The sequence below is a fragment of the Meriones unguiculatus genome, chromosome 20, assembly GCF_030254825.1.
Source record: "Meriones unguiculatus strain TT.TT164.6M chromosome 20, Bangor_MerUng_6.1, whole genome shotgun sequence".
NCBI lineage: Eukaryota > Metazoa > Chordata > Mammalia > Rodentia > Muridae > Meriones > Meriones unguiculatus.
In genome coordinates this window covers 45963189-45975858 of record NC_083367.1, presented here as the reverse complement: position 1 = coordinate 45975858, position 12670 = coordinate 45963189, and the positions used below count along the sequence as shown (strand labels likewise).

The 12670-nt window shown below is 43.0% G+C and overlaps 1 protein-coding gene across 2 annotated transcripts in view; it reads right to left on the bottom strand.

Moving 5' to 3' along the window:
* Ak9 (adenylate kinase 9) overlaps positions 1 to 12670 on the bottom strand; it is a 105827-nt gene that overhangs the window by 20382 nt on the left and 72775 nt on the right. For both annotated transcript variants that reach the window (XR_009587922.1, XM_060373287.1), the window contains exons 26-30: positions 12000 to 12124; positions 9511 to 9730; positions 7543 to 7608; positions 821 to 1027; positions 302 to 520 (exon numbers count right to left, since the gene is read on the bottom strand). Coding sequence is in view for 1 of the 2 variants with exons in the window: in XM_060373287.1 (XP_060229270.1) it covers positions 302 to 520; positions 821 to 1027; positions 7543 to 7608; positions 9511 to 9730; positions 12000 to 12124 (837 nt within the window). In the remaining variant the exon portion in view is untranslated. The remainder of the gene's footprint in view (positions 1 to 301; positions 521 to 820; positions 1028 to 7542; positions 7609 to 9510; positions 9731 to 11999; positions 12125 to 12670) is intronic.

The following is a 12670-nucleotide window of genomic DNA, read 5'->3' as shown; positions in this document are numbered from 1 at the left end:
AACAATGACTCAGGCCTATAATGTCATCAGCACTGTCACCCATTCTTAGACTGGAATAAAATTCCTTGCTGGGAATAAATGCCAAGGACACAAAGAAGTTCAGTTGGGGCAGAGTGTCGGCTCCATGCTATATATTTTCTAGCAGAAGCAAAGATAAAAAGTTAGATGGCTGTATTTCAGTCCCCCAAATATTAACGTATAGCATTATACAATATCTGTGACTTTTCAAAATGATCACGCCTTCCTAAGCAACTTGAAGAAACGAGGAATGGTGGGTTTCAGATGAATTTTGTGACATTACCTTTACAGGGTCCCAGTAGCCAAATGAGCTCAGGTACTTGTAGGTAAAGTTGAGCATTTTATCAGCAAGGTGTGGTGTCACTGGGTAACACTTTTCAAAAATGCTGGCACGATTTTCCACCAGCGGCTTCAGTTTCAAATTCAATATATATTGGACAATATGAATTTTCCTAGCTCCGTTAACTGTAATTAATGGTATCAGAAACTTCTCGAATTCGTCCTGAGAAGAGACATAAGAAAGTGTTTCTCAGCTACAGCAAGTAGACACAGCTGGTGAGCATGTGAGCATAAAGACAGTATCTTTTAGCTCTATAAGTAGCTGCCTGTGGGTAAATGAACCCACGATGACCTTCATGCATGCTGCTTTTGATCCATGAATTTCATACCTGCGAAGTGATGGTGACCAAGGTCCTGTTGCTCTGACATATTGAAATATCACACACACACACAGACACTGAACCTAATTTACCCTCTTTGCATTTCCAAATCATTACTCTTTAACTGAAGGGAAGGTCATAACCTGTATCAGCTGTAGATTATTGTTGTCTGTTTCAAACTTTTCCCCCAGTTCGGTTCTCAGGCGATCAGTTGCGTCTCCTTCCTGTTCCTCGTCTTCTTCGCTCATCTCTTCCTCGTCTTTTGGAAACTCTTCCTCAAGGATGTTTTCGATATCCTCCTCTTCATCATGATCCTCGTCGCTAAAGTCCTCCTCTTCTTTGTTAGTCCCCTGAGGAAGAGAATGGTCCCTTTGCTCTCTGCATAAACTCTGCTGAGTGTGACACTGTTGACAGATCACTGGGGGGCTCATATTCATGGGCAATGCAGTAAGAAAGTAATGACTGACACCCAGAAATGTAATGTCTTTAAGGTTAGTGAGGGGAGTGGGGGATATCACTGGCATGGCCAGGCCATGGGGGATGAAGATGAACTCAGTCCTCATTCGACTAGATGAGCTGGGGTGTGTGGGTGGAGGGGCTCCCCTATTCTGAGAAATTAGGGAGAGGGGATGTGGGAGGGAGGACGGGAATGGGAGGAGAGAAAAGAGGGGCCTATGACCGAAATGTAAATCGAATAAACAAATTAGTTAATAAAACAAACAAAAGACTGAGCTGGGCATGGTGGCACACGCCTGTGATCGCAGCACTCTGGGAGGCAGAGGCAGGTGGGTCTCTGTGAGTTTGAGGCCAGCCTGGTCTACAAAGTGAGTCCAGGACAGCCAAGGCTACACAGAGAGGCCCCTGTCTTGAAAAACAGAAACAAAACAAACAAAAAAGACTCTGATACTGTGATGGTCCCACAAGCAAATAGACTATTCTTAATGCTATTTATGCCCACAGTTGTCATAGTATATGTTTTTGATAGTCTTTAAAGATAATATTTAATGCTGCTCAGCAATTACAAAATACTACCAACTGTGCTGCCAACCGGAACAAGATCAGTTTCTCCTTATCTTTAAAATAGTATCTCACAGGATTTGGGGGAGCCCTGGATGAGTTAATACATGGAAAGTCATCCGTCTACACAGTGAAAAGAGAGTTTCTGAGTTCCTCCTCAGTCATAGCTCTATTTTATTTTAAATATAAGTAGGGTATTTTTTTTTCTATAGAACTGCCTTGAAAGCTGGAAACATGCATAAATATCTTTCCATAACAGAATATACACTTCATTGTTAATAATATTTTAACAACCACATAGTGTCCCACAATATCATGAATTTGGGCTTTCTCTATTTTAAAGTGTGGTTTAAGAATCAGTTTAGAAAGCAGTAGTGCGATGCTTGTGAGGTTTTGACTTTCCTCTCCTGCTGATAGTTAGGGAGGTAACTAACGTTACTCCTCTCTCTCTAGTCTTTAGTTTTAGTCTTGTTACCAGTCTTAATTTTGTAACTGAGTACTTATCATCCTAACTACTACCTCCAAATTTGCTCATTGCATCGCCATCTATCCATATGCTGGGGTTCTCCACAATTCAGAAGGACTCTTCCTCGCTTCTCCTCAGTTTACCAAATTGTTTCCAAATCATTGTACGTATGCATTGTCCCTCTAACTGTTGCTCAGTATTTAGTCCTTCATGTACAAACTGACACTTATAATGTAAAACAATTTTTGATTGCTTCTGCAAATGAAATCCAATGGACAGAACCCACTCACCTTAGTGACTGAGCCTTCATTCACCACCGCGCCAACAGAGACCCAAAGCATAATGCAGTCTCCGACACCATGTCTGTGTCCAGGTCATTTTTCACCTTAGTCAAAACCACGCCCCATTTTAGCCCTCTCCACATCTACCTGCCATGTTTCTCCCCTCAGTCCTGGCTTCCCAGGGGTTTTTATTTGTTTCCTAATTACTGTTGTTTGCTTGTGGGCAGAAGGATCAGCAACCACTGTATCAACTGGCTATTCCTTAGGAAGAATGTAAAAGGCTAGTTTTCAAAGATATTAAATATCTGAAAAGATTTCTCTTTACCCCCACACTTTAGAAACAGATTTTCTTAAAGGTACAGACTTCCAGACTGGAAAATGATTTGACTTAGGGTTTTAAGTCATACTGTCATCAGTATGGTTAGTAAGATGTTTGAAAAAAATCCTGTCTTCATTCTTTCATAGGAACCATCTAATTTTTATTTATCATCATCATCATCACCATCATCAAGAGCTCTGGATGTAACTCACTATATAAATCAGGACCTCAAGCTCACAGAGATCCTCCCACCTCTGCCTCCTGAGTGCTGGGATAAAGGCAGGCGCTACCACACGCTTCGAAAAACAAAAGCTTTAGAAATGGTTGTGCTCACATTTTTATGCTTGCCATTCTAAGTTTCATGTAGATTTGTCTAATGCCCGTTATTCTTGGATGTTCTGCTTGACGTCACGTCAGCTCTGCTGGGACACACTGCAGTCTTCCATTTCCTTCCAGTATTTCTTAGAGCTCCCCCCCATTTCCGAACTGCAGCTTGAGGGAGACCGTCCCCCCTAGGCTGACCCCATAGATTCCCAGCTCTTTCCTAGTCCTTGCAGTTTTGTTCTCTGTTTACTCTTCTATTTGCCTTTATTTTTAAATAATTTTAGATTTCATGAACTTTTTTTTCTCTCTCTGACTTTTCACAGCATCCTGTTGTTTTTTTTTTAATAATTTATTTTTATTTTATGCACACTGGTGTTCAGCCTGCATGTATGTCTGTGTGAGGGTGTCAGATCCCCTTGGAACTGGAATTACGGACAGTTGTGAGCTGCTGTATGGGTGCTGGGAATTGAACCCGGGTCCTTTGGAAGAGCAGCCAGCACTTGGCTTAAGTTAACCTCTGAGCCCCAGCGTCCTGTTTTGTAAAATCACAGTTAAATTAGTTAATTAGTTTTGTTCTGTGTTGGGGGCACACGTGCAGACGTTGGAGGTCAGCTTGAAGGAGCCTGTGCTCTCCTTCTGCTGTGTGAGTCCTGGGATGGAACTGGGGCTTCTCGGCTTGGTGGCAGCTGCCTTCGCCCACCGAGCCATCTCACCAGCACTAGTGCTTGTTTCAGGGTACAAGTTTCTTCTTGTAACCTTCTGAGGAAAATTAGAACTCTTTTAGTGTTCACTGATGTTCCCTGGATAGCAACTTAATTTTTTGACCAACTCTTCTGTTCATTCACAGAATTTTTTATTCTCATAACTTTTCTCAAAAATATGGCAATCTCACCTTGATGTTTATTTTATTTTTTCATAAATGGAAGACTAAATTGACCGATTTAGAGCAATCGGGGCTCTCTGGATATAAGTAATGTCGTATCATATTTAAATTTAAGATGTGGGGAGGAGAAGAGGCGGGAAGTCTGGTCTTGCCCAAGAGACGGAAGACACCAATCAACGTCCTGTGGTACTAGCACCTCTAGTCAGTTTGTTTAATTTCTTTAGAAAGTATGTACATTCTTTCCTTATAGGGTAGGCACATGCTGGCAGGACCACCCTAATCAGTTTTACTGCACTCCATCCTCTCAGACTGTCTGTGGTGGTTTGAATGATAACGAGCCCATAAGGCTCCTTTGTTTGAATCCTGGTTCCCATTTGGTGAAACTGTGTGGGAAGGATTAAAGGGTGTGGCCTTGTAGGACGTACCTTCTGCTCTTACTTTCGACTCTCCGCTGAGCTGTTCCTGCCTCCGAGCCTTTCTTATACCATGATGGACTCTAAGCCTCGGAAACAGTAAGCTGTAGTGGAACGTTTTGATGTCTCTAAAAACTCAGTTATGATGTGTGAACATGTTTTTGTTTTAATCCCAGGTGTGGATATGGGGCTGAGTCAGACTGTCCACAGCAGCAAACTGCTTGCCTCGTGCAGGCTCTGAGAGGGGCTCTTTGCCAGCTGCAGATATTTGAATTCTGAGGACTCTGGAGAGGAAATAAAGGCCAGAGCCCAGAGAGTGCAGGTGGGGGGTGGGGCTCTGAGTAAGAAGAGGGCTGCTGCCTGCTGCCGGCTGCTGCTCCTGCTGTTGGTGCAGTTTGATGAGAAGTTGGAGAAACGTAAAAGTAGAGCAATTTCCCTCTTAACTCAAACACATGCATATTCTAAACAAGGAGGTAGACTTTTCCTCTGTGGTTTCTAATATTCTCAGGCACATGGTGTAAAATAAAGGATGCTTATGTGTTAGGATGGATGAAGACACACCAATATTGCTATAAGTAATAATATTGACTCGAAAAAGAATGTAGAAAAAAGCATATATATATATGTATACACACACACACACACATCTATATTTCTAGAGCAATCACTAAAAGCAGAGCTCAAAGCTATAATCCTAAAGCCATAACAAATTAAAAGAGATCCCAGGCTGGTAGTCCATGCCTTTAATCTCAGAACTAGTAGGGAGGCAGAGGCAGGCAGATCTCTATGAGCTGAAGATGAGCCTGGGCTACAAAACAAGTTCCAGGACAGCCATGGCTACCTAGAAAGACCCGATCTAAAAAATAAGAACAAAAAATTCAAATATCCTCAAATAATCCAAAGAAGGCTCCAAAGGGATGATAGAAAGCCCAAACCAGAGTACATATATAGGAAGCACATAAAATCCACTGTCTCACAAACAGCACTAGGTTTGGGATATGCTCCATCACACATTCCTGTCAGTGGAAGAACCTGAGGATGTGGAAGAACCTGAGGAGTGGAAGAACCGATTATGCAGGATGGTGATGGGGATTACGATCTCAACATCTGTGGATAAGAGAGGAGACGGGTAAGCAAGACGTGTGAGAGGGTTGCCTGAGTTTTGATGGCAGGTTTTCTGATACACAGAGGGACATGATTCACCTGGCTCCCATACTGTTCTGTGTGGGCTAAGATTTGGAGACACTGTTCTGAGCCATTTGGGTTCAATGTCTTGAACCTCAGTCTCCAACTTATTCCAAAATGTCGTCTGTGTGTCAGTCTTTGGGCCTACATACTCTGACCTCTGCTGTCTCTTGAGAAGCTACCAGAGATGGTCTTGGCCCTGAACCCTGTCTCAGTCTCATCTGACCCTGACTTTAGCTCTTCTTCAGTACTCAAGGTCTGTTCTTCTGACTGACCCGTGGCATGCCTAACCTTGCCTCAGTTTTATTGATTCAGTCTCTCGGCTCTTCGAGGACTTCTCCTTCCTGTGGCTCCCAACACTTGATGGAAGCGACCCACATGCCAGAGGAGGCCCAGAGGTGGAGCCAGTGAACAGAAATGCAGAGATTCTAGAAAGATCTGGCTCACAGAACCCTCTTTAACCACATTCTGAGGCAGAGTTTGCACAAGATGGCATCTTTTCCAGCAGGATCGATGGAAGCAGCCACTGGCATGCTCAAGTAGGACCTGCAGGCTGCAAAGGTATTCTTTGCTACCAAAATGCTTTTGTCTGCATGTATTTAAGAGGATAAATCAGGTATGCTGACAATACCCACCCCTCCCCGCCACCCCGCACCCCCAGACCCCGCAGCGGGGGTGGGGGGAATTTGAAGTTTTTAAAGTGGACACAAAACTGTTTCCGAAATGCAGACAATTAAGCGTGTTGTGGGCAGCTTGTCTTCTGATCCCCTACTGAGATATCTACACTCGGATGTTTTTGAAGTGTGGCCTCTCCCTCCTCATTTGAAAATGTGAAAGAAAAGCCGGTCCCTGAGATAATTCGCCCAAAGACTCCTTTCTGGAATGCTGGGACCCCGTTGATCTCAGGGATGATCCCTCTCCTATTGATAAACTTGCCAAGAGCAAACAGAAGCCCCTCACTGCTGGAGCCCAAGGAAAAGCTGGCCCAGGAGCTAAAGGCTGTCAAGTGTGCGGGGTGCTGTACTCTCTGCCTAAAGAATGTGTGTGATTATCGCTGCCCTGGAGCCTCTAGAAGCACAGGAGAACCACAGGGTATCTGCAGTGAGTGCCCCTCCAGAGCCCTTTCTATACCACTGGCGGCATCATCACACTAAAGTAATGTTTAAGTCAAATTAAAGATTAAACATTAAGATTCATTCCCGAAATAATGATAAATGCCCTACACCTGTCCACAGGCACCAGTAAAAGAGGCCAATGGTTTAGCCCCGCCCCGCTGAGTGGTTTGGCTGTAACCATGGGTTGGTGTGGGAACAACTGTCCCCCAAATAAAACAAAACTCTGGCTCTTCAAGGGTGGACAGACACCACACTGAGTGTCCTGCACGGGGTCTGAGGGCTCCCAGGCTCTCCTCCATCTCACTTCACACCCTGAGACAACGTACATTGTGGTTTCAGCTCAACGTCATAGGCTCTGTCTATCCTCACTCCTATGCTTCCTGGCCTGTCCCTGTGGCGGTAGCCGGAAGTGTGAAAGCAAGATGAAAATTCACAAGCTGAAAATCCAAAAGAAACTTAGTTCAATGCACTGTGTATTCCGTATGAGAATACTGCAGCGTCTTCCGTGGGTTATTTTCTTTAATAAGTGTTCCTTCATGCCAGGTGTGACGGCGCACGCTTTTAATCCCCAAACTCCAGAAATAGAGGCAGAGGTGGTGGAGGAGGAGGAGGTGGTAGGGAGACTCTGTCTCAAACAAGACAAAAAAGTGCTTGTTCTTTTCTGATTTTAAATATAAAAAGGTCATTTAAAATGGTAGCATATACCATGCCAAAAGTAAAAGAAACAAAATTATGTGTCATTTTACTAATCTCTGTAAACATGTTAGTTCTTGTAAACTTTTAAAACAAATCCTATTTTTTTTCTCCTGCTGAGATCATGGTGTTCTGCTTAAACAAAACAAAACAAAAGTCATCTACTCACCTCCGCTTTCTTTTTTCTCTCTCTCTCTGAGAGAAGTTCAGCTCTCCTTTTAGCAATCATATCGTCCTGTTGAAGAAACATTTGCAAGTTTACAATAGAAAAAAATATAATAAAATCACTTGCTACGAATTAATGCACCTTTTTCAAGCTGGGGCTAACCCATGGGTAGGGTCTGTACCAGGAGAACAATTGACAGTGATTGACCAAGTACATCCTTGTTCTTCTGGGCTATCTCCCTTCCAAGGGATAAACAGCCCGAGGGGCCTGGCCACTCCACATGTCTTAGGCTCTTTTGGTATTGTACATTTTCTTGTTTGGGATGGACCCTGGATTTCACACGCAGAGAAATACCGAGAGGCGATGTGTTGAAAACTTTTGGAAATCTATTTTTCTCACTGTGAAGACATATCTTTGAGATCACGATTGTTATCTATGAGAAAAGCACATTCGTGCTGCAGAGGGCGAATGATCACGCCCTATTCTTTACAGGGTCCTCCAAGACTAACACAGTGGATCTGTTCATATGTCCTTAGGGTTTTTTTTTGTTTGTTTGTTTTTGTTTTCTACTTGGCTCAGGACCCCTACAGCGTGCCTGCCAGAGGTGGACACTGCCTTGGGCATTATGATAGATGTCCTGTCATTTTCTTCAAAAAATTCAAAATATCAGGTCAGGCAGTGCCACCTCCTCTAAGGGTAAGTTAATAGGAACTCAGAGAGATCTGTGTGACGTCACCCGGGGTGTGCGCCTCCCCTGTAAGGAAGCTCGGACGCACCTGGTGCGGCTGCTGCAGTGAAGGGATTACACTTAGTGCAGCTGAAAAAAAAAAAAAAACAAAACAGTAGGAAATGGGTTTGGAACGAGGCTGGGCTTCAGCCCCTGATGGTGCGATCTGATCTGGAAGACTGGTCTGTGAGTAGCTGGAAGGATGAGCCAGAGAGGAAAGACCACTGAGGGGCTCATCACGAGGGCACTGCTGTGAACACAAAGACCCCCTGAGTTGGGATAGTTAATGATGGGTGTGAGCTTCCGCAACGGTTACCAAGATACTCTGCCTTCTGGCTATGGCTCTCTCACTGCAATGCTGCCTTTAGTAGTGAGAATTTTTGGTTTTTTTTTTTTTAAGAAAAAAAAAAAAAAAAAAAACAAAAAAAACCCAGAAGTGGTATTGGAATATGTTTTTTATGGCAGATGTGGGATATGGGGCTGCTTCAGAGCAACTAACTATGGTTTGCCTCAAGCTCTAGCAGGGGCGTGATTTTGCCAGCTACAGGTAGTTATGTTTGGAATTCTGGGGACTCTTGGTAAATGCTGCTGTTGCTGTTTGCTGGATTGCTGGTTGCTGAGTGCCATTTGCTGTTTGCTCGATTGCCGGTTGTTGGTTGGAGATATCCCGAGGACAAAGATCAAATTTACCCCAAGGAACTTGATGCCCCTGATCATCAGGAAGTGTAGTCTAATGAAATCGAAGCCCCTCTCCCCTCTAACCTCCTTTCTCTCCTACCTAGTGTTGGGGTGTTGGAAGGGATAGAGTGGTGCAGGGAGGTAGGTAAGAGATTCTAATAAAAAGCCAGGAGACCGGCTACAGCCTCTTTTGTGCCCTTTGGTCTGCTCCTGTGGCTGACAGAGGGAGGCCTGGACATCACTATTTTGGGAAGAGAAGCATTAAAATGTCGGTGATCAAAAAAGCTTCAGATAAACTTGACACTTGGAAGGTACAGACAGGCAGATTTCTGAATTCAAGGGCAGCCTGGTCTACACAAGGAGTTTCCAGACAGCCAGGTCTACATAGAGACCCTATCTCAAAAAGACAAAACCAAAAACCTTCAAATAATTTTTAATTCTTATTAAAGGATAAAATATTTGATGAAAATGCTTTCATCCTTACTGTGACATTAACATCCATTCTTGTGCAGACTACTTAAAAACCTAAATAGGTGATAAATGACCATATTCCTATGTATCTGTACCTTGATTTTTGTCTTCATGTCTTTGATGAGTTTTTTCCTTTCCAATTTCTTTTGCTGTTTCAACTTCCACTTCTGAACTTGTGCCGGAAGGAGGCGATCAAAGATATCTTGATCTTCAACTTGTATTACGACGGCAGCATCTGGGAAAAATCCGCGCTCTCCTAGAAATAGAGCCTCCTCGGGGAACCGAGGGAAACCATCCAGGATAAAGCCTGTGGAGCTGGGTGGAAATTTTCATAATTTGCTTAAAACATCACTGATATTCCAGGTAGGCCACACCCAAAAAGGCAAGCATCCCACGTCTCTCTCGAATCTCTCATCTGTCTATCATCTACCTGTCTACCAAGCTGCCAATTTCTGCGCAGCATCTATGACATGAAAGCGGAAGAGGAACTATGAGAGGGAAGGGACCAGTGGGAGTGTGGAGGGGTAACGGAGAAGGTAATGAGGTGGAACAATTCATTATATGTATATGTATATATGAAAATGTCACAATAAGCTCATTATTTTGTATGATAACTTAAAAAACAGATAATAAAAATATTATATTAGAGATCTGTTCATACTGTATTGATATAGAGGGCACACAGTGCTTGGGCACACAGATAGGCACTGGAGAAGCCGGGAGGTTAGACTCACAGGCATTCTTCAAAGGAAAGAGATCTTTACCTTGGCCCCTCTCCTGGAGATCTGGGAATGGATGGAGGTTACCACCTGGTGATCTTCTGCACTGTCTGATGATCCAGGCTTTGCCTGCGTCTTCCAGAATTTATGTTTTACTTATCCCAGCCCTTCACTATGCTTAAATATGGCAAAAATATATGAACTGATGTCAGACTCCTGACACGTTGGCCCAGCATAGCACCTAAAAATCGGGCTGAACTGAGTTTCATTCTTGTCTCTTCACAGATTGTATTCTGTGCCTGCTGTAAGGCCTTCAGAGACATATTATCTCTGCATGGATTATAGATTTTAACATAGGTTGATAAATCTTGACTTTATCAGCTGTGTAATAGTTTAATGAATTTATAGTAATGTTATTATCAGAGCTTCTTAAACCTTTTCCACTTTCCATTCTTCCCTCCCTTTTTTTCAAAACAGGGTTTCTCTGTGTAGCCTTGGCTGTCCCAGACTCACTTTGTAGACCAGGCTGGCCTCAAACTCACAAAGATCCACTTGCCTCTGCCTCCTTGAGTGCTGGGATTACAGGTGTACACCACCTCACCTGACCAATGCATCAATTTTAATATGATTAAATATTAAAAGTGTCCAATACAGCTAAGGGAAGTTACTGTGTTAACATGATGAATTTTCACATATGGATTAGGTTGACTTGAGTAAAATACAGTTAACCAGTACCTGTACCTGGACACAGCAAGTTGTAAATGGATTTGCGCTAATCAATACTGTAAATACCATTTCATGCCCTTTTGGGGGACATTAAGGCAGATCTCAGGGAAATGAGGAAAGCTTTCAACTCCAACGACCTGAAGATTTGTCCTGTGTAGGTTAGCATTATTGTAGGCGTTTGCTAGTTGGCTAAGATTGGACAGCAGCCCAGCAGTTGCTGTAATAGCTATATAACTGTATATAATAACTATGTAATTATATATAAAATAATCATTGCAAGGGTATGGGGGAAAGAGTCCAACACACCATAAAGGTGTGTAGGCTTAGGAAACCATTCTCAACTACAGCTTTGCACTAGAATCACGCAGGGACCCTAAAAGGTACCAGTGCCTGGATTCTGGTCTCAAATTTCAGCAGATGTTGATTTAATAGCTTGGGGGTGGGTCTCTGGCACCAATATTTTTCATAAGCACAGATGTTTTAATGTGCAGTTTACATGGGTGAATAAGAGTAAATTCTCAAATACAAATTGGACTATAAGAACAAAGGAAATGACTTGATAAGCTATGGTCAGATGGCAGCGGAGGAGAACTCCCCCTTTCAGTGGACTAGGGGAAGGGGATGGGAGGGATGAGAGAGGGTGGGACCCAGAGGAGATGAGGAAGCGGGCTACAATTGGGATATAAAAATGAATAAATTGTAAATAAATAAATGAATAAACAAGAAAGAAAGGAAACAGAACAAAGGAAATGAAATCATTAAGAAACATAAGCCCTGATGGGAGATGGTGGCACACGCCTTTAATCCCAGCATTTGGGAGGCAGAGGCAGGTGTATCTCTGTGAGTTCAAGGACAGCTAGGGCTACACAGAAAAACAGTGTTTTGGAAAAAAAAAATAAGGAACTTTTTGGGCTGCAGAGATGGCTCAGCCAGGGCTAAGAGCCCTGACTGCTTTTTCATGGGACTGGGGTTCAATTCCCAGTGCCCACATGGCAGCTCACAACTGTCTGTAACTCCAAGATCTGACACCCTCACACAGACATACATGCAGTCAAAACATTAATGTATATAAAATAAATAAACCACACACACACACACATATACACAAAAGAAACATAAGCCCTTGTGTAAGAAGGCACCGTATTGGTTCTTTAAACCACCACTCAGACAGTATGGAGTCTAGAACTTCTGGAGGCAGGGGCTCATTCTCCATTAGGCTCATCTTGATTGCTTCTTCTTCTTCTGTGAATTGTATTTCTGGAAGCTGAAGGCAAAGAAAGGAGGAGGATTCTCAAGCCCCACTCCAATGGGCAGCCCTGTTTCACATCAATGGCTATATTGAGACCGATGCTTTTCCCTGGGGTCACTTTTGATACTGTTAGTTGCAACCATTTTAAAACCTGAGTTCTGTGCGCCAATATATAATATGATTAAATACTAAATAGTGCAAAATATTCTAAGAGAAGTCACTAGGACAGCATGCTTGATTTTCACATATGGCATGGGGGTCATTTTTTTCCTTTCTTTTGCAAAAAACCTGCTTGATACACACCACACATCTGTAATGCTTAACTGATTTTTTGCCATCTGTCCTATAACTATACAGTAATATCGCCTTAAACCAGATCCTATTAGAGGAGGTCAACCAGACAATTATCTGAAGCAATTCTGGAAGGGGCTTATAGCATCACAATAACGAAAAGGAAATATTGTGATGATGAACTCACGTCACCTTTCTCTGAAGATGACCCTCAAATGGGTAATAAAAAACATGTCAGTTATTTCTGGAATGGATCTATTTAAAAAAAAA